Source organism: Pieris napi, chromosome 13, assembly GCF_905475465.1.
Source record: "Pieris napi chromosome 13, ilPieNapi1.2, whole genome shotgun sequence".
Classification (NCBI taxonomy): domain Eukaryota; kingdom Metazoa; phylum Arthropoda; class Insecta; order Lepidoptera; family Pieridae; genus Pieris; species Pieris napi.
In genome coordinates this window covers 6888447-6916260 of record NC_062246.1, presented here as the reverse complement: position 1 = coordinate 6916260, position 27814 = coordinate 6888447, and the positions used below count along the sequence as shown (strand labels likewise).

At 33.2% G+C, this 27814-nt stretch overlaps 1 protein-coding gene across 15 annotated transcripts; it reads left to right on the top strand.

Annotated features, from left to right (window-relative positions):
* The first annotated feature begins 414 nt into the window (after positions 1–414).
* On the top strand, positions 415–26791 carry LOC125054990 (disks large 1 tumor suppressor protein). Of its 15 annotated transcripts, none has more exons than XM_047657150.1 (22): positions 415–663; positions 3290–3418; positions 7311–7426; positions 7664–7762; positions 8154–8213; positions 10176–10205; positions 10538–10762; positions 11697–11777; positions 12470–12721; positions 13394–13535; positions 14442–14716; positions 15745–15878; positions 17607–17726; positions 18697–18820; positions 19435–19543; positions 19958–19999; positions 21303–21371; positions 22682–22831; positions 23127–23299; positions 23597–23706; positions 23777–23868; positions 24363–26791. In XM_047657150.1, the coding sequence occupies exons 1-22, from the start codon at positions 645–647 to the stop codon at positions 24467–24469; spliced, it is 2658 nt and encodes an 885-aa protein (XP_047513106.1). In that variant the 5' UTR covers positions 415–644; the 3' UTR covers positions 24470–26791. The 15 variants fall into 15 exon arrangements, with proteins under 15 accessions (XP_047513106.1, XP_047513111.1, XP_047513109.1 ...); XM_047657155.1 differs by having other exon boundaries at positions 3287–3418; positions 7715–7762; positions 8157–8213; XM_047657153.1 differs by having other exon boundaries at positions 3287–3418; positions 7715–7762.
* Positions 26792–27814: the final 1023 nt, after the last annotated feature.

The following is a 27814-nucleotide window of genomic DNA, read 5'->3' as shown; positions in this document are numbered from 1 at the left end:
AATTCCTAACAAAATTATTTGAATTATTATATTTCAGCATCAAAGCTGTTTTAATTAGGTAAAAACCAATTTATATTTTATTTCATCGTTCAATCATTAAAAAAAAGATAAAAGATTTATTTACATTTGCGTATGTGTAAAGGCTATATTTTTTCCTTATCGTAGTATTATTTGTCAGAATTAGTACTTATAGATTTGTATTTTTAAAATCATAGTGCTTCAGTTTGAGTTTGCTTCAGGCGAACATCAAAATCCTCAGGGCATTCACTCAATACAAAGTGCACAATGCGGTCATGCGACACAACGTAGTAGTGGCGACAGCCCCTATACTTTCTCCCCTACCCTTACAAATACAAAATATTGTCTATGCTTCCACCCTATGACGTCACACTGAAAATCGACCAATCCCATCGAGAACAGTGCTAGACGGCCCTCGTAAGCGGAATCACTACCGCAAATATTTTAGGGCATCGTTTTAATAATTTTTAATGTTTTTGTTATGGGACCATATGTGCCGTGGAAATGTATTCGTCTGTGATTGAAATTGTGAAATTAATCGCGATTATTTCTTGTCCTATGTAATACGTTTTAGTCGTAAAATATATTCTTAGTGTTACAATATTACGTTAGGGGGCGGTATCGTGATGCCAGTTCGAAAGCAAGGTGAATATGCTTATAAAAAATATTGTTCTTTAATAAGGGACTAATATTTACTACAAAGTTTTTAGCAAACAGGCTTTTACAGATTTAAAGCTATGATTATTAACTGACGCTGCAGCTGCTTCAGGGATTGTGTGGTTTCAAGTCATATTATCGTATGTCCAATCAACTATTATGACATAGAATTACAGGGTCTATTCAAATACTACCATAGTGTAAATATGTATCATAAAATTAGGGTATATATATATAGGGTATAGGATTATTAGGTTACGCTATGAACTGTAATATAAAGGTCTTCTATTGTGATCAGGGTCAACCTAGATTTAAACTAATACTCAATACATGTCTACCCATGATTATTTTTTAATGAAATATAACACGCTTTAAAAAATAAGGGAGAAATATTGTTGCTATATTATTTGAATTCTCATATATTGTAATGTTATCTTTATTCCTATCAGTTAAGTTGTATTTTACATTGCACAGAGTAATGTTGTATCACGGTTGCTCTGACGGTCATCCCCCGTTTTGCAAAAAATCTAATATATAAAATTCTCGTGTCACAGTTTTCGTTGCCAATATATATGTCCTCCGAAACGGCTTGACCGATTTTGATGAAATTTTTTGTGCTTATCCGGTATCTATGAGAATCGGCCAACATCTATTTTTCATCCCCCTAAATGTTAGGGGTAAGTCCACCCCTAAATTTTATTTTTTATTTTTTAGACAAAATTTTTGATCTTTATTTTTTTATGATACAGCATTAAAAAATACATACAACCCTTAACTTTCACCCCTCTACGATCAACCCCTATTTTTTTATTATAAATGATATACATGGCAAAACGACGTTTGCCCGGTCAGCTAGTATATATATGAAAGTACAGACAACAAACTAAACAAATCGTAATTTTACATTACATTGTTGCCGGTCTCTTCGGTACAGCTTTTTAATGTTATTGAATTGGAGATTAGTGAAAAAAGGCATTTTCGTGTTTTATTATAAATGTTTTACTGTAGTAATTAATAAGTTGAATTACTTCTTAAGCAATTTTACGGCTCTCAGTAATGATCGAGGACTATTCTCATGTTTAACAAAAATCAGTTCCAGGTCGAATGATGCGATAACTGCAAAATCAGAATCAATAACTATTAAAAATTTATAAAGGGGCAATTATTTTGTTGCTTACTTGGCGGGGTTCTGTTTTCACAAATTATAGAGTGTTAGCTATGGTTCAGCTTAATTGGCCATTCGGAAAATAGAAAAAACACTAACTAGTAGCGATCCGCGATTTTTGTATTACCAGTTCACAAATTGTTGTTAACACGTTATTTAGCGGATTACCAATACATAGTAAATAAAACTCAGTCATATTAAAAGGTATGTATTATTAAATATAGTACATACAAGTAATACAATCTCGTCACATTCCATTAAGACATTTGGTATATATGCCATATAGCAGTCGCAGAACGACACAATTTACTTTGAATTGAATCTGAGACCTTCGAGCGGATCATCGTGTGCGATACCAACGACACCACGGAGGTCTGAGTACAATTAAAAAGTATGTCATCGGTACGTTCTTATCGTGAACTATTTCTATGAAGGACGACTAATGCCGCGATGCTTTTAAAAAGTCACATTACGGTAAAAAATAAAACCTACATTTTATACTATTTCGAGCTTATTACCTTTAGAAACGATACCGGCTGCATACATCGCATTTAACAATTACGAAACAACTCATAGCAATTACGATTAATCTAATATATAAAATTCTCGTGTCACAGTTTTCGTTGCCATACTCCTCCGAAACGGCTTGACCGATTTTGATGAAATTTTTTGTGCTTATCCGGTATCTATGAGAATTGGCCAACATCTTTTCATCCCCCTAAATGTTAGGGGTAGTCCACCCCTAAATTTTATTTTTTAGACAAAAATTTTATTTTTTATTTTTTTATGATACAGCATTAAAAAATACATACAACCCCTAATTTTCACCCCTCTACGATCAACCCCTATTTTTTATTATAAATGATATACATGGCAAAACGACGTTTGCCGGATCAGCTAGTTTTACATATAGAACTCCGGCTTAGGTATTACGTTTTCGTGCAATAATAATAATAAATAGCCTTTTATTTCAGATACTTTGACACTTAAACGCATTTATATTTCTATCATCTCATTTATTACTTTCATCTTATTACTTTTTAAATATCTGTGTGATCTTTTTGGCCTCCTAAAATCCTAAATCCCGCCATTCCTGTCTGCCACGTACCACCTGCTCTTTCTTTAATCTGGTCTATCCATCTTCTAAATTGTCTTCCACTTTTGCGTTTATTGTGTCTTGGGCACCAGTTTGCTGTTCCTCTTGCGTTACGTTTTCATATAAGATTTAATAATAATTATAACGTTACATTGAGATGCTAAAACGTATAATATGATTTTTTATGTACTCTCTGCGTGTGGCAGTTGCGTCCGATAGTTGACATGGCCACTTTAAAGATTGTTTTATTATTACTTTGTGCAGTAAAATATGTTAGCTACGCAATTACGATTCACCACCGTTGTTTGAAGGTATGCAATCTTGGAATACTCAAATTGTTATATTTTCAGAAGCCCACCGAGCATTGGAATTGCTTGAGGACTACCATAGCAAACTCATAAAGCCTCAAGATCGTCAGCTTCGTCTCGCTATCGAAAGAGTCATCAGAATATTTAAATCACGCCTTTTTCAGGCACTTCTTGGTAAGTGTTTCTAAAACATATTTATTAAACATAAAATAAATATATAATACTAAAAAAAACATGTTACAAAAATTCTAGAGCTAAGGCAAACGGATTAGCTCTATAATGTACATTATGACGATATTGTACGTATATTTTAGCAAATAGATATCACACTCAAAATTATTAAAATTAAGTTTCATTAATTTCAGTTAGAATTAGTATTGTTTTAGTAATCATGATAAATATATATAGTTAATTTAGGCGAATAGCACACTTGTGTGCAGGTCTAGCACAATTAATGATAATAAAAATCTCATTTTAATATCACAATTGTATAATTAATTCTACAATGGGTGATTATAACATACGAATGTATTTTAATCCGTTAAAAGTATATTTTCTTTTAAGTGAGGGAAGCTCGCGTTAATATAAACAAATTTATATGATATTTACTTAATCATTATAAATTTAAAACTATGTTAAATAATTGTAAATGTATAATAATACATAACTTTAATATGGTTAAAAAGTTTTTTCTTTAAATGTGTCAAGGTTATGTCAATAAAAGACAATACTATGATATTTACTGGGCAATGGAAGGTGTACTTCCTCTAATAATGAACTAAATAGTTTTCGTATCAGTTAGCTATAAATACTCAATACGTGCGCGTGACCGCATTTTACGTCACAATCGCTCTTGAGTTTTGTTTGTGCTTGACCACGACACTGTTATTGTAATACATAGTATATTTAGAATGTAATACATTAATTTTGTTCGATTCTCATCTATGTTTAATAATTAGTTAACAACAATTGCTTCTATAATTATTGTAGGCGCTATATAGTGGTTTATCTCCGATTTAAAATTTGGCTTGGTTATTTAAATCGCGTTTAAATGCGTATTTTATAACCCGATGGAGAGTTCTCAGCCAGTTTTAATATTGTACTATTCTCATCCCTGTCACGAATTGACTTTTTGTCTTTGTGCGCATTTAACACTCGTAAAAGCATCGTGCAGAAAACCCAAAAAGTCAGTGTGTATCAGGCACAGATGGCTAATCACCTACTTGTCTATTTGAAAAACAAATGTTTGCAAAACAGATATAGAAATCTGAGGCTAAGAGGTTACTGGTTTTTTATAGTTCTTAGGGTTCTACAATATGTTAGTTAAATTACATAAGATAAGTGGATGTGCGATTTCACGCAAATTTGAGTTTAAATACATGGACATTATTGGTAGAATGTGACCTAGTTATTCTTATACGGGTCATAGGTTACTGGGTACCTTCAATCATACGTGGAACGGCATGTCGACACAATTCGTTCGTGTTCAACTATTTCCAATTGATATTTTAATAACACTGTTTAATGGACAAATGGAATCTGATAATTAAGAACTCTAGAAACATGCAACGCACTTTTGAAGTTGGATGCAATTTTAATTTTAACTTTGTGAGTACACTTTTTAGTTTCATTATGATGCAGGTATAAATACATTTTAAATCGGAGCATTTATCGCAATACATGGTTACATTTTTGGTAGAAATATTTTATATAGGACTTTTTATATGTAAATGTCATGAATGTATCCTCCTAATAATATAACTTACATTTTTACTAAAATAATTATGAAAATATATTCGGAATGCTTCATCGTTAAAATGTTAAAGATCCATTAATTAAATTATAAGTTAGGATATAAGGAACTTCCTTAATAAGACCGATTAATTATTACATTTAATCTACTTCGATAATTTAATTAATTGCAAATCCATCTGTTGCCAAAAATGCTGGAATACAGCGCAATTAGTAAATGTAAATTTTAGGTATTTTTAATATTATGTAGGTAACTAGTAGGTAACCAGTAGTATTTACACCGCCTCCGTGGCTTAATATCTAACACATATATAACCAGCAGTGTCCTAGTGGATTAAGGATGAGACTCTCAACACTGAGGTCGAGCTTTCGAATCACGAGTTAACACCAATGGATTTTTCATACTAAGTATGTGCGCAATTTACTCTTGCTCCTACGATGAAAGCAAACATCCTGAGGAAATCGTATCATCATAACACGGAGATAGTGCAAATATGCAAACTAGGTTTTCATATATTTATTAATACATTTACCCATGTATTATTGAAATTATACTTCTTTAGGCGCGTTATGAAAAATTGATGAGAGTGAAATTTTACGATACGCGCGCACCGTGACACAAAATTAACAGAATGAAGTTGCCCACGGAAGATTTGACATAATTTAAAAACAACATTCGAATAATAATATAATTTATGTTACACTTAATGTAAGAGAATAATAATAAATATTTATTTATTTAATTTTTCAAATGTAAACTGAACTTTATTGACTATAATGACTCCTTTTCCAGTCTTTGAATATTTAATTGTAATTAATTATTTGCATGCAATCAAAAACTATTGCTAATAATGCCACAGAAGTATAACTTCTTACGCGCGTACATAAGTAAACGCACCCTTTTTTATTTGTTCGATCGTGTCGTTTAGACACCTTCAGCGACAACACTGTCTTAAGCTTAGAAGCCCCACAATGAAGGGATTTCTTATCTATTCTGTTCTGTTCTTCAATTAATGATTATTGGAATATTTTTTTGATGATGAGACAACCACTTCAGGAACGAGAGCTTTTGAGACTAAAGTTCTTTTTAGAACACTTGATTCAGAAACGAAGATAAGGCAAATATAGCTTATGTTTCATTTTTAAGCTCGCTTCTTGATCGCCTTTAAAATATCACGTTTATTTTGACGAGTAAAAAATTTAATATTATCTATTATTAGAGTCGTGTTAGCTAGCCTAAAGGTCGGTTAAATCCTACTGAGGTTGATTGTTCGAACCCGGACCATACACTGATGGATTTTTGAAAAAATTACACGATTTAAAAAAAAATACAGTGTAGACTCTTTATAACAACATCGTTATAACGAAAAAGTCTATATACTTAACGTAAAAATGAGTTAAATTTCTTTGGTTTAACCCAATACCTATACATTTATTCTTCCGTCCCTATAACGACGCCTCTCTATAAGGAATAAAAAATGCTCGGTCCCTTGAAATTCGTTGTAAAGAGTTTTCACTGTGTATGAAAATTCATAAAGGGTTACTGGATGATTATTAATTTCTGTTAGGTTAATTAGTATCGATGAATCACTTCTAGTTAATATTCAAAGCATATTATTAATCAGACGTCGGATGTTTGCTTTGATTAGCATAACCTGAAAATAAAAATTTCGTGGGGTTACTGGCCGTTCTCAATATCGATTTTAACACTCACGCGATTTGCCAAGCAGCCGTGGGATATAACATAGTTGCTGTGTTAAAATGTCCTTGTAATTTTATGTAATAAAATTTATAAAAGGTCGCTTTACCACTAAATTGATATTGTAAGAGGGACACATTTTGTGTCTGTTTTCTCAAACTCTTGTCTATTTATTTCATTGTTTCTATTTCACTGTTACAAACTTGATTGAATAGGCGATGGTCGAAATACTTGTTAACTTACTGATATAAAGTAAGTAGCCATTTTAAGTGCAAACAATTAATTCAATTGTAAACCCGAATTATTGTTTAATTTAGATTTACCGATCATCAGTCGACAATTAGACAGTCCGTATAATACTGGACTGGAGGACTAAAGGCCGATTTACATTATCTTAGTGTTTAGGAGAGTGCTTTAGTACAAGTTGAAAGGCAAGTTCTTTAGCGTAGCGTTTACTAAAGCAAGTAGCGTTTACATGTTTCAACTAAAGTACTATCCTAAAGCACTCTCCTAAACACTAAGATAATGTAAATCGGTCTTAAGACATCACAGACCCAGGAGCGAATGGCCAATTTGGGTTCTGCAGAGACCTAATTATTTTAATTATAATTGCAGATATTCAAGAATTCTATGAGCTCACTCTACTTGATGACAACAAATCGATTCAGCAAAAGACGGTAGAAACTATACGTATCGCCAACAAATGGGAAACGGATGGAGTTCGTCGTGAAGTGAGTTTAAAAATAAAAACTATGGTCATATCAAAATATCGCGTGAAATGTCATAGATCTAAAATCGACCTACATCTGAGTCAAAGACTAATCACCTAGTTGGGTTGTACAAGACGAACATGGCCAATAAACAAAAAAAACTGGTTATAGCATTTTCGTCTTTGTATTTACCTATATTAAAATATATATAAAGTCTAAATTGGTATTATTCAAAATGTTTTCTATTATTTAATATAGATTCCAAATGATGAAAGTGAATACAGATTAGTATCAAATGCCTTTCTCCAGGACAATAGAAAACCGGAACGGAATGTCGACACTCCGGATTCAGCGAAGGTTTGTACACTATTTTGTAATAGGTACCTACTACCGTTCTTTAAACGATACAATGAAAAAAACGTACTATTAAAGTTCCTGATACTACCAAAAATACTGTCCGCAGAGTAACTGACCTAGTAGTCATAGCTGTGTAGTATTAATGTTTAAAAATAATTGTAAAAATTTACAAATAAGATTTCTCTAGAATTTTACAATGCCCAGGTATTTTTTTTATCCCTTGGCCGATCAGCCTGATAGAGGCAGCTTAATAGTGACAGTGCCATTTCTTATATTTTTAAACGAGTTTTGTCAATGACTGGCTTTAAAAGCCAGTTTAGTGATAATTTAACTTTCTTTATTTAAAAAATGTTTTATTGTATATAGTTCTTATTATCTAATAATATTTTAGCAGATCGGGACAGTGCCGACTACAATCATATCACCGAGTGCAGACACGGATGAAAAGAAGGTAGCTCTTTTGTTATTGTTTATTAGTCTAAAGGGTTCCTTCAAGACAATTGGTTGAAAAGCGTAAACGTATTAACTAGTAAACATATTTTAAATACAGACCGACAAAATATTATAACTATTTATGTGTGCTTTGCTTTCCAGGATTCCCTTATATCTTTTTAATCATTTTTATTTTTACACCGATATATAAGTCGGATATCAATGTTGCATGTTCTTTGAACTTTTCTTAATCTGTGGACTGTTGAGGTCAACTGCAGTTTAGCGCATAGTGCACTGTTTAAATCAGTTATTCAGAGCCATCTAGGGCAAAAACTTCAAACTATCTTAGTAAATACGTATACCGTACATCATACAACGTCATTCTTGCAAACTGCAATGAGAAATGGCGCAAGCGCAATTTCTAACATCAAAGTTTTAGTTTTCAGTTTAGATGGTTGGGTTTCTTAAACGCCTTTTCAGTTTTTGACCTTTTTGATGACGTGAGGTCTACAAAGTTATATTAAAGTAGTGAAACTACGAAAAATCTCTAATGGCGGATCGTTGGTGCTTCGCGTCTCGTAGTACTATTTATAACCTACAACACAGTTCTAGTTTTCAGCGATATGTATACTAACGTTTGTTCGTTCTGTGGATTTGTGCTGATAAACTTCACGACTGTGCCAATATCAAACGAACGCTATATCAACTAAAGCCTATTGAAAACTGCACATATACCTTATCCAGTGAAATGTTATTGCACGTAAAATTTTGACATTCACACAACTGTACCTACTGCTGTTATTTCGTACCCGTCTCAAGTAAGGCCATATAATGTACACTAATCTATTTTTAAACATTTAGTAATTTCTTGATAATTTGGGAACGATTTCAACCATTTGGGTGAGACTAATGCAACTTATAGGATAGTTTTGCTTGTTAAAATTCGCTAGCTGTTACTAGCTGATTGATTTAATAAATACTTCAGACTCAAATGATACTAAAGTGGTCTCTATTGCACATAAATAACGTAACACGGACGTTCTAATTAAACTTCATCGCTTTGACATTCATACTATTCCATATCATCATTGACTACAAGTTGATAACCAATTAACTACATATCCATACTCTAATAAACACTATCAAAAAAGGGCTAGGCTCATGTAATTAGATAAGGATTGGTGCAATTCAAAATGGATCTAACAAGATAATCAGCTTACGCAGTGGGACTTTGTGCAAATATTTAGGATGTGGATAATAAAGTATTTTGGTGTAAGCTAGAAATGGGTTCTAGGTAAATAATGGTGCATGTCAGAGATCGTCCAGTAAGATGCTGACAGCAGTCACAAGTGTGTAACTAACAATGCATGCTGTGTACATATTGTAGTGCAAAAATACAAGTTTTGAGACACACTGGTCAACAAAATGACTGAAAGACGGAAGAAAAAAACCCATAATGGATTCCTTCGAAAAGTGTCATCCTTATTTAATCTTGACACGGTAAGTAGGTTTATTGTACTGTACTTGGCCAACTGGCCATGAATATGTTTACTTGTTAATACTTTACTCAACCAAGCTTACCTATATGATGAAATAAGATGTTCATGGTCATTTTTGTATTCAAATTTAAAACCATTCTACTAATCATCAGATTTTAATAACAAGGTAAACAAAATAATTTGTATAGGTATTTATGTTTATTTAAATTTTTGGGTAAAATTCAATTAACAGCACATAAAAAAAAACATTAATACATCATGAGGGAATATGATTATAAATATTAATCATTATAGTAATCATTCTAGATCTTAATAATACAGTTGAATTCAAACAATGCATTCCATCACCATGTGTGAACCCGCAGTTACATTATAACAGTAAACAATGAAAAAAGTATTGATTTATTACTGTCATAAGGTGTAGATTACCAGATTCAAGTACGTTGTAGGAATATGAACGTAATGATGTGTATTGTTTTCAGGCTCATGTTTCCTCGCCAGAAATGAAGCAGGTAACCTAATAAAATATTCTAAGGAAAATTTAAATAATCAAGTCGTAACATAAGAGCCCTACAATCTAAGCATGTATCAATTTTTTATCTTTATTTAATAATCAAAACAATAATTTAGCTGAGAGCGGTAATTGGTTGTTTTTGTGTAAGTGCTAATAGTCAAGCTATTAGCATCCTATAAATTGATAGTATTCATTAAGTTAATGGAAAATGGTGTAAAACAATATTCTTATATTTTTCTTTAATTATTTATTACTAGTCAATTGTTTTCCTATTCTTTAATTATTGAGATAAATTATATAGCCAAAATACATATAAAATTCATTTGACAGTTACAGGTAAATGGGATTGAGGGGGGTGCTGTGACAGGTGAAGATGGCCACCAGTACCTGACAGTGGTTTTATCAAGGGCTGGCGGTGCTGGACTCGGATTCAGCATTGCTGGAGGTTCTGACAATCCCCATGTGGCAGATAATCCCCATATCTATGTCACTAAGCTCATTCCTGGCGGAGCAGCGGCAGCTAGTCAGCTGCAAATCAATGATGCAATATTACAAGTAGGTTCTTGTTATTCTTATTATTAAAAATATTTATACCAATTAACTTATTATTTATGTTTTAATTCTACCTGTGATGAATAATTAATAGAAAAAATAAAATAGATATGGAACTGTCTATGTCAAATATGATAGCTAAGGTTTTATATATTAGATACTAGCTGACCTGGCTAACTTCGTTCCGCCCTACAACCTTACAATATCGTAGTTACTTTAATTTAACTTATTTTAGGATTTCATTAATGTTAAGTATTACATTAATACAACTTTTTTGCAAATACAGAAATGTTTTATTGCTTGCCATTGCGAAAGAAGAATGGCAGTTTTACACATTAGGCATCTTCTCTCTAGCGTCAATATGGCGATACTGCATGTTAAGCACTTTCTGATATCCAACATCTTTTGATCAGGATCAAAGCATGGTTATGCATCTCCTCATTCACCTCAAGATCGGAATTTCTAGAACTGACACGAATTCGACGTAAAATGATGCGTAGTTTTGTCAACAGATGGCACCATATGGTTTTTGCATTCGTAAAATTAATTTATTTATTGTTATTCGATAACTTATCCGATATTTTATTGCTTATTCTGCTATTCGGGACGGAAACAAATCCAACAAATCAAAAACCATGGCAATCGGTCCAGCCGTTCTCGAGTTATAAGTGTTGTAACAAACACGACTTTCTTTTATATATATAGATATACACTGTCTGTATGCTTCTAGGTATAAAGACAAAATTTATATTTTGTAATTAAATGCATAAAAATTTAATAGACTTAATTTAATATTTCTAATAATTAAAGTGATTTGAGTTTATCAAGTACAAGTAATACATAATTTAAAGACATTTATAATATTAGTGTACATTCAAAGCATGCAAATATTGAGTAAATACAAATAACACGGTTTAAATTTTCTTATCCTATTCAGGTTAACGACGCGAATGTGGAAAACGTGACGCATGCAGAGGCAGTAGACGCATTGAAAAAAGCCGGCAATACAGTCCGACTGGTAATTATACTTTTTAAATATTTCGCTTTTTTATTAAAAAATTACCATTTACTAAAAAAGTTTTAAAGCTTTTGTAATAACACAAATAAATGTTTGTTAAATTTATTAAAAATAATTAAGTAACACATTAATATTAAATTTCCAATATTCACTTATAATACCACAAGAGCTTCAAAATTATCGGATATTTCCCGATAGGTTCGTTGCAAACAATTAATATAGTCGTCATGACGTCTATATTTGTTTGCAGGGAACCTTGAGGGAAATGGCCGATAATTTTGAAGCTCGTGTGGTATTCGGGGGATTATTTTTCCGACCCAAATGTCGGCCAATACAATTGCACCATGAGACGAAATGTACAGTTAACAAATAAGAATTTCATAATGAATAAAACAACTACTTAATACTTTTCTTGAAGCAACGACCAGAGAAAATTTTCACAAAAAATTTTCAGTATAATACCATGTAGGTTGTACCACGTGACGTCGAATGGTGCAATTCTATTGGCCGATATTTGGGTCGGAAAAATAATCAATATTATAAAATTAATAAGAATATTGTAATAGTATTTACAATATTCTTACCCAACATAGTACATATTTTGAAATAATAATTATTAAAAATTGATAAATAGAAAATAAAGTTGAGCGAGGAACGCACCTTATTAATATTAAAAACAATGTTTTATACAGAAAGTGAAACGACGAGCGGGAGAAGCAGATCACCTGAGCGTGTCACAAATATCAAATAAGGAAGAAGCTGTTGAAATAGAACTTGTTAAGGGTGGTTCAGGGCTTGGATTTAGCATAGCGGGGGGTCTTGGAAACCAGCATATACCAGGGGATAATGGTATATATGTGACCAAAATAATGTCTGGTGGAGCTGCTCATAGAGATGGACGCTTGAGGGTTGGAGACAAACTGTTAATGGTCAAAAATACTTCGGTGAGTTGTAACTATTGTATTTTAAACGAGTAAAATAAATTTGTTTGAGAATTGATTGTCTTTAAGTTACGGTCTTATAAATATTTTAAAAATACACTAGGTACAGTGAAAACGACGGTTTTTAGCCCATAAGCATATAGTAGATGTATTAGAGTCTGGCTAATGAAAGAAGATAACGAAAAAGCGCGGCAAATTCAAAAAAATATTATTAACTTAATGATGAGGGGCCTCATAGCCTAGCGTTCTTATTAAGTGGCAGCTAGGTGAGGGGTACCGGGTTCGATTCCCGGTTCGAGGGCAAGTTTTAATTTAATTTAAATTTCTTCTCGGCCTTTGGGAGGGTTGTGCGGTACCGTACATGGAAGACACGGTCGAATTTCTAAAAGACAAGCACGAATTATAAAAAATCCTATACTTGACGCTGGCTAATGGACAAATCGTGCCAGAGCCGTTTTAAAAAAAAAACTTAATGATGGATTACTTTATCTGAACAAATAAATAATAATAATAAAATTTGAATTATATAAGGAATATAAACGATAACATTATGTAGTCTCATTTAATTATAAACCCTAAAACGTCGAACTTACTCAACTTCGGTTGGTGGTCTCTATAAAGCCTGAAATATTGCAGTTCGCATTTAACTTTTACTATACAGTGGCATATTTTCAGAAAGGCGATGTAAATCTTGACAACGTGACCCATGAAGATGCCGTGGCGGCGCTTAAAGCGTCTGGTGAACGAGTTCTCTTAGTACTCATTCCGGGACCAAGACATGGACAGCCTTCACCTAGAACTTCGAGAGCTAATACACGTTAGTATTTCCATTTATCATAATTGATTAATCTTAATATATAAATTACGTGTCACGTTGTTTGTCCGCTATGGACTCCTAAACTACCGAACCGATATCAATCAAATTTGCACACCGTGTGCAGTTTGATCCAACTTAAAAGATAGCGTACATCTCAATTTATACCCGCAATATTATTTTATTGCAAAATAGTTGTTTATTATTTGATAGTGACAATTTTAACAGATGGCGCTGTGTTGAAAGTACCAACGTTTCACATAAGCTACAATTTAATGGCATAACCACCAAAAACGCATGGTGGTCCCAGTGACTGGTGTTCTCCGTTTCCCTTGAATTACTATTATTATTTATTACTATGTAATATAACTAAAACCTTAGCCACATCAACGCTTGGCCGGTCTGCTAGTATATTTATATAGTAATAGGCAACACATCCTGTGCCGGTATTCAGTGATTTCCAAAAGCGATTGTATTCCCGATTGTTGAGTTTTTGTGGCGATTCCAAGGTTGCGTCATCAGCGCTACGAATACTGAGAGAACTGCAGCGAAATCGTTATCCATATTAGACGTTAAAGAGTAATGGCGCTGGTTTGAGAACAATTAATTTACAATACCAGCTTAGAAATGTACACAACTCATTTCACCAACAAGTACTAAGACGAGAGTCAAACTTGGCGCTAAATCTCGTTTCTAAAGATTTCCCGACCTTATCAGACCCTTCAAATAATTCTTTAATAAGATACGATTACAAATTATCACAGAAACATAATGATATTTAAAAAGTAAACCAACGTATTTTTGAAAAATCTAGTTACCCTCATTATTTAATTCTTGAACAAACTAACTACCCTCATTATTTAATTTTTGAACAAACTAACTACCGTCATTATTTAATTTTTAAATCAGCCTGCCCAACATCGAGTACGACAAATTCGCTGCGACGCGAGGACGTAACGGATAGTACCGAGGAGCCCCGTGTGGTGGATATTGAGAAGGGAACCCAGGGCCTTGGGTTCAACATAGTAGGGGGTGAAGATGGCCACGGGATATATGTCTCGTTTCTCCTTGCCGGGGGCCCCGCGGAAAGATCGGGCGAATTACGCAGAGGGGACCGTTTGCTTGCCGTTAATGACACTGATATTACGCATGCCACACACGAACAGGCCGCTAAGGCGTTGAAGGTAAGGCTGTTTCTATACTGTTGTTTTTTTTTTTTTTTTTTTTTAATGTTTCTTTTATTTAGCTACTCGTTTGCCAATAAAAATGTATGTGGTATGGCGCGGAATTTTGGCTCTAAATGTTTGATGCTTGCGAGAATTTAACTGATTTTATATTAATTATTAAAGCAATATTAATTAAGAACTCATAATTTTAGTCTTACCTGATTATCTTTTGAAAGAAAGAAAGAAGATAACATCTATCTATCTACATTATGATTAATGCACACATATATAAAAAGAAAAGTTACTATCGCTATCACTTTAATAAAAAAATTGAGCCCAGTTTTTCTAATAATTAAACAAAATAATGTAATATCAAGGACTCCTTTATTTAAACATCAAAACAAATACTTTTGTTTATAATTTAAAAAATATATATATAAAAATTTAAAATAAACATATACTTAATGCAATTTTTTAAATAATAATATAAAAAGACACACCATTGTCAAAATACTTAATAAAAATTTACGTGTCCTTGAAATCTAAACACGATGAGATACAATGATCTTTTTATTAAAAAGACTATACAAACACCTTTAAAAACAACGCAATGTACTTTATCGTAGGTTATTAATAAATCACGTAAACGGTACTTTACGCATTGCGTCATAATCGATTGTCATTGCTTATTAGAATATGTATTTGGTCAGTGTTAGTCATGCGATATGTACGCAAACATCGTGAGTGAATTTAACTGCTGTGATTTTTAATTATCGTAGTTATATCTAAGTGTTTTTAATATATCATATGAACTGATTTTTTTTAAAGTGATTTAATCGTGTATGACAATTTACACAGTATTCATATACACTTATAACTATTGATAAAAAAATAAATATTACATATAGCTTTAGTGTTGAACATTAAATATGGTTGCTTAATTTAATAAGCAGTTCACGTATTGTAAGTAGAACGCATAACGCGATCGTAAGGATGCCAATCAACCAGAGAGCAAACAGGTAATACAAAATGTCATTTATTTACAGAGTACCGGCCAAAATGTAAAATTAACAGTTGTATATAGGCCGCAGGAATACAACAAGTTCGAGGCACGTATCAATGAGTTGAAGCAACATAATACGCTACTACGAACGTCGCAGAAACGATCTTTATATGTCAGGTATGTATTGCTTAAGTGTTACCTTTTAGGTCTGGGGATCAGATATCTGTTTCGTGATCATTTGTTTTTATAATAGGAATGTAGGTTGTGCCTGACACACGCCTTTTTTTGGGTCAAAGTCTAAGTTTCCTCACGATTCCTTCAACGTACAAGCGAGTGTTAAATGCGCACATATAAAGTCCGTCAGTGAATAACCGGGATTTGAACCTACGACCTTAGGTATGTTAGTCGCTTGATAAGTAGACAAACGCGCTATATTGGTTATTTTACATACTTTTGTAGAAATATAAAAACTATAACTTCTAATGTTTTGTTTGATAGATCATTTTGTTTGAAAAGAACAAATTCATACACCAATCAAGCTTTGGTGGTGACTTTGATCGTGTTTTAGATGCGAAGTCTACAATTACAATTTCAATAAGTAAAAAACAAATTAAAAACGAGTTATCTTGATGTTATGATAAATAGGTACCTTATTAACATATTTATCGATATCAAACTATTTTTATTACAAAATTTGAATATTTTAAATAACTATTGCGTAGTTAACACTTCTTACGATTCCAAAACAATAAGTGTGTCCCGACTTCGCATGGCTGGACTTTTAGTTTTTTTTTAAATATCCTTGGAAATAAATAGTCTTTGTTACTGATAATGTATCATTCTCTTGTCTTCCCTCTAGTAGGTTTTTTAAAATTGTTTCTTTCGAAGACGTAATGATGAAATAAAAGTATTTTTGCTAAAATATGTTTGTTAAGTATGTAAGACAAAGTTTGCAAAATCTGTTTGCAAAAAGTTCTCGTTTTGATTTAAGCAAATCTTAATATATGTAAATAAATTACGCGTCACCCTGTTTATCTACTATGGACTTCTAAACTACTTAAGCGATTTTAATAAAATTTCCACACCGTGTGCAGTTTGATCTAACTTAAAAGATAGGATAGCTTACATCTTAATTTATACCCGCAGTATTATTTTTTTGCAAAATTATTTGACACTCACAATTCTAACAGATGGCGGCGCTCTCTTGAATGAACCAACGTTTCACATAAGCTACAAATTAATGAAATAACCACCAAAAAAGCATAGTCCCCATGGGTCCCCATGACTGGTGTTCTCCTACCTTTACCCTTGAATAGTTTACTACTATATAATACTAGCCGTTTCGCGCCCGCTTTGCTGGACGAATTAAAATAAATTTTATGTTTCATTATTTTATTTTTTTTTCATATTTTTATTATTCTTCTTTTTAACTTCCCGCTAAGAAAATTGAAATATTTCGAAAATCGAGTTTTTAACAGATGTTGACGTTTTGCGGTTCTAGGAAGCCTCTTTTGTTTTTATTAGCGGGAAAAATTTTCATAAAAGTAAAACAGAAATAAAAAAATTAAGGAACGTTGGAATTAATAGCCAAAATAAATAGCCATAAACCATCTAGGAAAAATTTCGCATCGAATGGTGGTAGTTTCATGTCGATACGATCAGTGGTTTAAGCGTGGAAGAGCCTCAAACGAACACCATTTTCTTTTTATATATATAGATAACAAAAACCTTAGCCATAGCAACGCTTGGCCGAGTCTGCTAGTATATTATAAGTTAGAGACACAGTATCATTATAAGTTTTGATGGTTTTTGTCATTATTTTCGCACATAATTCTCTAAGTAAACTCGGATAGTGAATATAAAATAATATAGATTCAATTTTCATTGATTTATTAAAAATTTCAGAGCGCTATTCGACTATGACCCGATCCGTGACGATGGCTTACCTTCGCGAGGTCTTCCATTCCGTTACGGCGATATATTACACGTCACCAACGCTTCGGATGACGAGTGGTGGCAGGCCAGGTAAGTCACTAATATGTCTCTCTCCCTAAAATATGGCGAGGGGGCCGATGGCTGGCCATGCGTCATACTCGTGAACGGGTGCTGCTTGTGGTGACTGGTCGTACTTGAATTCGTGTATGCGGTGATGTTAATTATTTCGACTATGTGTTTGCGTGTTGTTCCCACGAGAATGTAAGTGCGTGCTCCTATTTCACCATGCCTCCTGCTGATAGGGGACAAGTCTTTGTTTTTATTTATGTTCTTATTATTAATTACTTAAAATGTCATGTGGAACATGGTGTAATGGTTGCAGCTCCTTACAACCGTTGTGTAAAAAAAAAAAAAAAAAACATGGCGATTAAAAAGAGTGGCGGAGAGTTTATTGCCAGTTCTTCTCTTCCGTTCTACGCCCTTGATTTGAGAACTGGCAGTAAATGTAAAATTAGAAGCATTAATATTTATATCTTTAATGACGAATCACAAGTGTACATTGTGTTACCTACGTGAATAAATGATTTTTGAATTTGAATTTGAATTTATTCCAACAGTATTGTAATCAAAGAAGGTCTTATATTGTTGAAAAAATCTTGACCAATAACAGATAATATTTCAATAATTTTAATTTCTAGTTTAAACGTTGCCTCTATTATATATTCTTAGCCTAGCGGTCAAATTAAGTGGCAGCTAGGTGATGTGGTGTGTGTGTGGTGAGGGGTACCGGGTTCGATTCCCGGTTCGAGGGCAAGTTTCAATTTAATTTAAATTTGTTCTCGGCCTTTGGGAGGGTTGTGCGGTACCGGGCGAGGGCCTAAACCGTACATGGAGTACACGGTCGAATTTCAAAAGACAAGCACGAATTATAAAAAATCCTATACTTGACGCTGACACAAATCGTGCCAGAGCCATATAAATATATATATATATATTCTTGTCATAGATTTCCGATTTGTTTCTTTATTTTCGTAGATTTTCTAATAATCAAATATTGTAGGCGACTAGACAGTACTGATCCAGATGCGATCGGCATAATACCATCGAAGCGTCGTTGGGAGCGGAAACAGCGTGCACGCGACAGGCAGGTCAAATTTCAAGGACAAGGGACCCCTGTTAGTACTGTAAGTATTTTTTATCCGTAATGATAAATTGTATGCATTTTGTATTCGATATCCGGCTCGAAGGACCACGTAAAATGCTCCCAATGTCTTTGATAAGGTTTAAATTATTTTAGTGTACTGTTTTGCATCCATATATCGCGGTAAACAATAGTCATTATTTAACCTTTAAGATTCTAACGCTTTGCTGCACTCGATTTATCGAGTTGTGTGAATAATATTAGGGAATTGCCTTTATTTCCGTTCAAGAAGTTTTATTTAAATGTCTAGTTTTCAAATATAACATCCACCATATATTAAAGCACCTATATCGCCTTTTATTTAGGATGTTAATCAAATATAGATTCTTTTTCAAATTCGCTTCAAATCCGAACCATTTGACACCTCCATCGACTAGATCAATCACGGACGGCGGAGCTAGGCTGAAACATACACAAAAAAATTACTCGTCGACTAATCCTCCTTTTTTTAGTCGGTGAATATTTTTAACTTTAAAGGAGACTTTAATAAGTCGTCCTTTTAGTGAAACAAACCCCAATTTATGTATATCATACCTGTGTAAAACAAATCTTAAATATTTAATCGTATTTTTAAATTGAAGCTATATTAAATTTCAGAGCCAATCAACGCTGGAAAGGAAAAAGAAAACGTTATCGTTCAGTAGAAAGTTTCCGTTTATGAAGAGTCGGGAAGACGGCAAGTCTGAAGATGGCTCGGACCAAGAGCGTAAGTTTCATAATCAGATCATCATCATATTTAATAACTTCATCTTCTTTCAGCTTAAGATATGCCAGGAGTTTGCTGGACTTCTTTTAACCACATTATATATATTTTTTAAATTCACCTTAGGCACAGAGAGCAAATACCGATAAGGGATATTTATTTTTTAAAAACGGCTATATGCAATAATACCAATCACAGCGGTTTTCTAATGTAACATATTATATTCTGTAAAATAAATTAATTAAAAAAAAACTAATTATTTCAGCTGTTAAATAATTTTATACGTAACATTGTAAATATAACGACACTTTTTAGATATAAGAGTAAAAAATTGGCATCTTCAAGTGTCATCCAATCATCGCTATGTCTAAGTTGGCGGTTTATAAATTATGAGGGTAATTGTAAATTCTGTTACAGCTTTCATGCTTTGCTACACGCAGGAGGACACGAACGCGGACGGTGAGTGCCTATCTCTTTCTATATATACAGCTATCTCGCTCTTGTCGTAGGACATTCTCTTATCGACCTTCAAGCTGATATGACGTCTTTTAGCCATTGTTGTGTGTAATTGGATAAAGATTTCTACGAAAGCCGATTGGAAGTTGGCTAATAGGCGTATTGATGCTGTTTAAATTACAGAGTTCTTGGACATTTAAAAAATACCAAATATTTTAGAATTTTCAGAAATTAAATTACTAATTAATAGGCGGTTGGGATTAAAAAACATTTCTTTTTAACATGTCTGTTGCGCTATATTATGCATTACACTTTCAATAATTTTTTATACTTTTACTTAAATCATGACGTGGTCGATAAGATTATGTTGGTGAATACGCATTTTATCTCATGCGGCTGCTAATATACACTGTATGGAGGTTTATTATTTATTATATTTATTAAGTTATCTGCTTTCTAACCACGATGTTTAAGGTTTAAATATGTATCGATATTCAAATGTTCATTTATCGTACTTTGAATTCATACTGTATTTCAGTAGTCACCGAGTTTTCAGTAAAATAGGTTAAATCTTATATTTCAATATATGGTACATTTATCTAATACTTAGTAAATTGGTTTTATCGATTGTTAAACAAATTTTTTCTGGATATGTGTGAGTAAATTAACGCTTGTAGTGTATATGAAAGGCATGAAGGTGCTTAATAATTCGCAATTAATTATATAGAGGTTTAGTTATTTGACGCATTTGTTGCTTGTCAAATAATACGCGGGCTCGTACGTGGGTGCGCGTATGATTTAGACGTATGCGTCCATCTAGTTTGTGTGCCACACAACCGTATGGGCCGAGTGTCATTTTAAAAGATGGGGCAGCCTCTTCCTTTTGTTTCTTTAAAAGGCCCTACGGTCTTCAAGATTTCTGGATGCGATACAGTTAAAGCACCCATACCGTCCCAAATGAACATTTGAACAAGCAATTATTTTATTTAATAATTGGATAAACGCTTACGGCTGTGTGGTTGTCGTATAGTTTACGATTTATTTACATGGCATAAATGTTGTAGCCTGGTCATACAATAATGAGTCGTAAGCACACGGATGGGTTTGACAGACGGCCGCCGTCCCGTGCTTCTAGTTGCCTAGAGCGTTAACTGTCGTAAATAATCTCGGTAATTCTCGATTCAGGCGTCGGCGATCTAAACACGTAAAATGATGGTAAATGTGCCAAATTGTTGATAAAGAGTTTTGGTGAACCGGTTTCAAAATGTTAAAATACTATTAAATTTGTTAATTTTTCTACGTATAGGAGAAATCTTGTACCGAGTGGAACTTCCCATGATGGAGGAGATAACGCTCATTTATCTCGAGGACGAGAGTAAGTGTTGGGAGTGAGGCGTAGCTTGCGAGTGCCGTAGCCGTTACCTTACCTCCCGCATTCTGGTTATGATCATCAATTAGAAACGTAGTATTCATTTAAATAACACTCGATTTTCTATTATTTGTCATTTTACGTTTAGTTGTTTTACTCTCTAATTCATACGCGATGATTCTAATAGCCTCTCCACACATCAATGTTTCAAAATCACGAAATTTTTTAATTGAAAGAGCACTCGTAGAATGGGCGACGGCCGCCAAGTGCAATGAAATTTGATATATGAATAAGGCTTTGATTATTTGTGGACGGAGAGAGGGCCACTGGAAGCACACGAGGACACGAGAGCCGCCTCTTTCACGCAGCTTCACGCCCGCACGCGTATGCGCTTCCTTTAGTTGCATTACATCCGTCATCAAGCATGATCAGCTACTCGGATTTATCAGTACTGCGAGCACTCGATGTCCCAGGCTAATCTTGAGAAATTTGACGAACCTTAAGATTGGGTGAATGGGTACTGGTCGTATTTGTCGTTCATATGTTGTCGCTTAAGTATTGGGTTCGCATTGTCGGACTAGTGAGCTTTTATATTTGCTTTGTAAATATTCGCTATATTTAATTAGTTTGAATTTAAACGCTTTAATTTGTATACAGAGCTGCTGCTTATAATAAAATATCTATTATTTGCATAAAATGATTATGAAATGGTAGGTTTTAATTGTATTACATTTTACAGGTGGTAAGAAATTATAAAAGTAGAAAGAGTTGATATTAATTAGTCTAAATGAATATGTATAAATTATTAGCTTTATTACTATAGAATAAGAGTTTGAAATGTATCCAATTGAGTTCACATTATTATGCTAACTAAGCATATGCTTTAAGATGACTCCATTGGTTACGAAGTTAATTTTAATGCACTTAAGAAATTAGAAGACACGAGTTTATTTAGTGAGGCACGCTAGTTTGAGTGATTGATTGCAACACAGATAGATAGCGGAAGTTTTATAATTCTATAGACAAGGGCATCATAAATAACTGTCACGGTATAATGCATTCTAGAGACTAACGCATAGACCCTTAGTGAAACGCTATATTTAAGAGTTGTATGACCAAAACAAATGTATAGATTCAAATATGCTCCATATAATCTGACATTGACATAGGAATCATTTTGAAATACAATGATGACCAACCAAATTAAAGACTCATTTCAATGTATGGAAAGGTTATTGATGCCCATTTGTTTTGGTACATCAAATTTGAGATCATTCCATAGAGTCTAGAATGCTTACTAAATATTTTTATTGCAGGCCAAGAGGAGAATGTATTATCATACGAAACGGTGCAACAGATGACCATAAACTACACAAGACCTGTTATCATCCTTGGCCCGCTTAAGGATAGGATCAATGACGATCTAATATCAGAATTCCCTGATAAATTCGGCAGCTGTGTTCCCCGTAAGTTTAAAATTTTAATTAAAAATAAATAGTATGTATGTACATGTGAAGTTGCAAAATATTTTTCGTTATTATTTCATTTCTAATTGTAACCGACGGAGACTGATGGAACCCTATATTTTTTTATACAGTAATGATATAATTTGATATCCCGTCCCGTACCCACAAATGGGAGCAAACAAATTTTAATCCGTATCGATGATATATTTTTAAGTCAAGAATATAAAGTAGACACAAAAGGCTGACCTTTTGTATCCACTCAAAATATTATAAACACTTATCATAATAATAATAGATACGACGAGGGCGCGACGCGACTACGAAGTGGACGGTCGTGATTATCATTTTGTGGCGAGCCGTGAGCAGATGGAGCGAGATATACAAAATCACTTGTTTATTGAAGCTGGCCAATACAATGAGAATTTGTATGGAACATCTGTTGCATCCGTTAGAGAAGTCGCTGAAAAGGTAATTATTAATACTAAAAACGTCCACTATTCGAATCTAAACGTTATCACTTATTCCCGTAATTTATATAATTTAATTAGTTTAATTACGCTGTTTAAACTTCTTTCGTCTCAACCTGTCGAAACTGTGTTGTACTAAGTTATATTAAAAAATTAAAAAGAAATTAAAATATTTGTTTATTATAATACCTAGGCACATTACAAAACAAGATAAAACTTTATTGAAATCTATATCCGCGAGGAGCGAAATTATATTTAATAATAAATATTTTTTTAACAATATCTAATGTATTTTCAGGGCAAGCACTGCATTTTAGACGTAAGCGGAAATGCCATAAAAAGGTTACAAGTTGCGCAACTGTTTCCCATCGCCATATTCATCAAACCAAAGAGCGTAGAATCTATTATGTAAGTTTCTTTCAAAATAAAATTTATCCATTTTTTAAAACAATATTAGTTATTAAATCTATTATTCCAGGGAAATGACAAAACGAATGACCGAAGAGCAAGCGAAAAAGACTTACGAACGCGCACTAAAGATGGAACAAGAATTCGCTGAATATTTTACTGGTATATAATTTTTTTATAATTCAAGGTATCTTAGCAGATTCCAGAACTTTGTGCCGTGCGAAATGAAGACCTGGGTCTAGCCCAGATCTTATTATTTTTTTTATTAGAATTGAACATTGGGGAGCGTTCAAGTATTACGTAACGTATTTTGGGGGGGGGGGGGTCCTTTTGTAAAAGGGGCGGGGATTAAATTACGCGTTATTTTTAATATTTATTTCGACTTAAACCACATAATAGTAACTAAAGAGTCACTAGGTGGTCACGAAACGTTTTACTGTACTTGGGTACAGTACTGTTATTGGGTACTGAATAACGTTACGGCGAGTTACATAGGGGGGGTCAATAATCTCCAAAAATTGCGTTACGTAATACTTGAACGCTCCCTTGAGGAAAAAAGGCAAGCTCATTAAATCTACGAAGTTGAAATTGAAAGTTGCTTGCAAGGTTGAATATGTATTGAAACTATTGATTTAATATTAAAATTGTATTTCCAGCCGTAGTGACAGGCGACACGCCCGAAGAGATATATGCTAAGGTGAAAGCTGTCATAGCAGCGGAGAGTGGGCCCTCTGTTTGGGTGCCACGCCGCGATCCGCTTTAGGACTTCATCAGCTATTAGTGCAACACTTGAACTATTACCACCTGCCGATAGATGGCGTTGTTTTTAAATTACTCAAATTGTTAAATTAGTGCAGGGTAGGATTACCATTACCATAAGCTTCGAAGCAGGACTGATACACTGAGGCATTTTAGAATGCATCATTACAAAGCAATAAATCGATTTACTAAAACTCAAGTATATGAATCAGTCCCGCTACGCAAATTCAGAATGCAACTACCGCTAAATTGTATAACGCCATCTGTTGGCAGTTTTGAAAACGTTACCACGGGATTGCACTGAATTCGAGATACTAACGAAAGAAATCGCACTTAATTAAAGTACCTGATTGTGACTATTTGAATTTTTCAACTTTAAGGGCTCAAAACTTGAATCTAAAACTTAAGTGTGATTTCTCGTCCTTAGTATAATAAGAATACAAGGACTCAGAATTATTCGGAACTTCGATGATCCTTGTATTTTTAGAAGTAGATTAATTCTTATTCCGATTTAGACTGCTTCAACCCGCCCTTGTATTCCTACGGACGATCAATTGTGCCTCCAGATATGTTAAGTCCAAAATATTTTGAATATAGATAGAATCTCCTATGGCCCCGGCCAAAGTAGCGACAGGTCTCCCTCCAAACTGAAGAAAAACTAATTTTACATATAGTTTTGCGGGAAGGCCCGATAGATAGCTGCACGGCTAGTGGCCTACCGTGAACTTCATAAAAACATGTCAAGACAGGTCAACTCCTGCTGACCTGCAATTGCCCTATTGCAGGTGTTGTTTCTGGCTAACGTACAGAACGAGGTTTTGGTAGTCCAAATATGGGCCTGTTTTTATTTAGTACCAAATAACCGGTCAGTTTTAATATCGCCTTTGATTGACCGGATATGACGTCACGGTAGACCCCCAGAGGTTCATAGTAGTCTTAAAGTTTGACTTGATTTGACAATTTACATTGACACACTCCTATTACATTTTAACGTTCTAGTTATAAGTTGGTTTTGAAATTAAGATTTTATGTATCACTTAACTCGAACGTGAATTGTTTAATAAAGTTTTCGCTACGTTTCAACGCTTTCTCTGTAGAATATTTACGCTTACGTTCATTGTGCGTTTAATAGCCGTATATGATTGCTTTATACTAAAAATTATTTATTAAAATCGGGTATTAAGCTTCATCTCGACTATGTAAATGAAATTGTATATTGTAGAAAAATAAATGGTATTATTCATGTTGATTTGTTATCGGATTGCTAGAGTAATGTGAATTTTCTTCAGCGTTAGAAGTATACACACGGTTAATAAAACGACAAATCACAGCACAGTGATGTTACATATTACAAACTAATTAGTTATAACTTACTTTAGTCGGAACCCACCTCCTCACGGACCCAGTCCTGCATGGCTAGGCTAAGACAATCAGAATTATTTGCTCAAGCGGCATCCAATCATAGCCATTTGAATCTCATGACACACACCGCATGCGCCGGAGTCGATTAGGTGCAAGTTGTTTGTTGATCATTTTTATAGTAAGGAATTGTGTTAACGGTGTGAAATGTCTCACCCAGAATAGCGTTTGACATTTATTTATTGAGAATTTTATTTTCTTACGGAGTAACAGTATGCTCATCTGCAAATATGGCACATTGCGAGGACATAATGCTTTAGATTTTATTTCATACATATTAATACCTATGTAGGCTTTTACTTTTAAGAGCAAATATTTTATGAATTGATGTGAATTATAATATTTCCCTTGTACTTAATTTTGTTTACTGTGTATGTCGAGTGTTTAATTATAATTGACTTGTATAGTTATACATATTGCAATGCAAACTATGAATTTATTTAACCCGCCATTACATAAATATATGTAAACCAAAGATATTTGGCAACATCCCATTGCTTTTACCAATTACTGATGTAATTACTTAACAATTTTTGCTTTTTATATCCCTGCTTTACAAATATAATGCCATAATAATGATTGCTTAATAAGCATGTTTTTGTAATTTTTTCGGAAAGTTTTTAATATTATTTTGTGTCTTATTTTTATGAATGATATCTAACATGAATTATTGTGAGAATGTTCTTTTAATTAGGTATTTATTGTCGTACTAAGTAGCTATTTTATTAAATTAATAAAATGTGTTTATTTCTGTATAATAAAATGTAAGTATAAATATTTTAACAAATACATAGTTATTACCTATTTTAACATTTTATTGAAATCCATATTTGCAGATGTTCAATGTTTATCAGTTAGTGATGTTCAATAGAATTAGTTTGAATAAAGTTATTTACGTTGAAAATTCTATGTTGTCTTATTTGCTAATTGTTTAATTATCGTCGTGATTGGAGTTGGTGTGGCGTATCTACATAAATACCCTTCCCCTTCTTTAAATTATAAGATAAGACATTTAAAAAATTCAAATTTTAAACCCCATTGGCTAATATTAAATTGATTTAATTACACTTCCGTTTTTTCATCGGTTTTGTTTGAAAGAAACTATGAGCACTTTAGTATTTAACAAGGGGAAGACTACGAAGTGCTGCAATAGAAATAAAAAATACAAACTTAAAATTTGTAAGTACATAGTTTGATAAGCACACGGGCGAACTCGCGGGAACAGTCTTTAAATAGCTCTTTTAATAGTGTCCTAGGGGACAAAAGAATTGTTAGTGAAGGGACGGACTAGTTGGCACTTACAAATGAATTTTTAACTTGAGGTACGCGATTGATATTTCTCATGCAGGTAGAATTTCAGGAACTTTATTAGTCAGTAAATCAATATTTCATACTTAATGCAAATTTGTTATTATTTCTGTGGCTTACTAAAATTGTAAGAAAATACAAAATGGCTCAAAATGATCACGATGCTGCCAGTAAATTTTTTGAAGTTATACTTCTTTAAGGTCGATTTACATTATCTTAGTGTTTAGGAGAGTGCTTTAGTACAACTTGAAAGGCAAGTTCTTTAGCGTAGCGTTTACATGTTTCAACTAAAGTACTATCCTAAAGCACTCTCCTAAACACTAAGATAATGTAAATCGGCCTTAAGGCGCGTTATGAAAAATTGTTGAGAGTGAAATTTTACGATGCGCGCGCACCGTGACACAAAATTAACAGAATAAAGTTGCCCACGGAAGATGCTACGGCATTGGACATAATTTAAAAACCACATTCGAATAATAATAGAATTTATTTATTTAATTTTTCAAATGTAAACTGAACTTTATTGACTATGACTCCTTTTCCAGTCTTTGATTATTTAATTGTAATTAATTATTTGCATGCAATCAAAAACTATTTTTAATAATGCCAAAGAAGTATAATT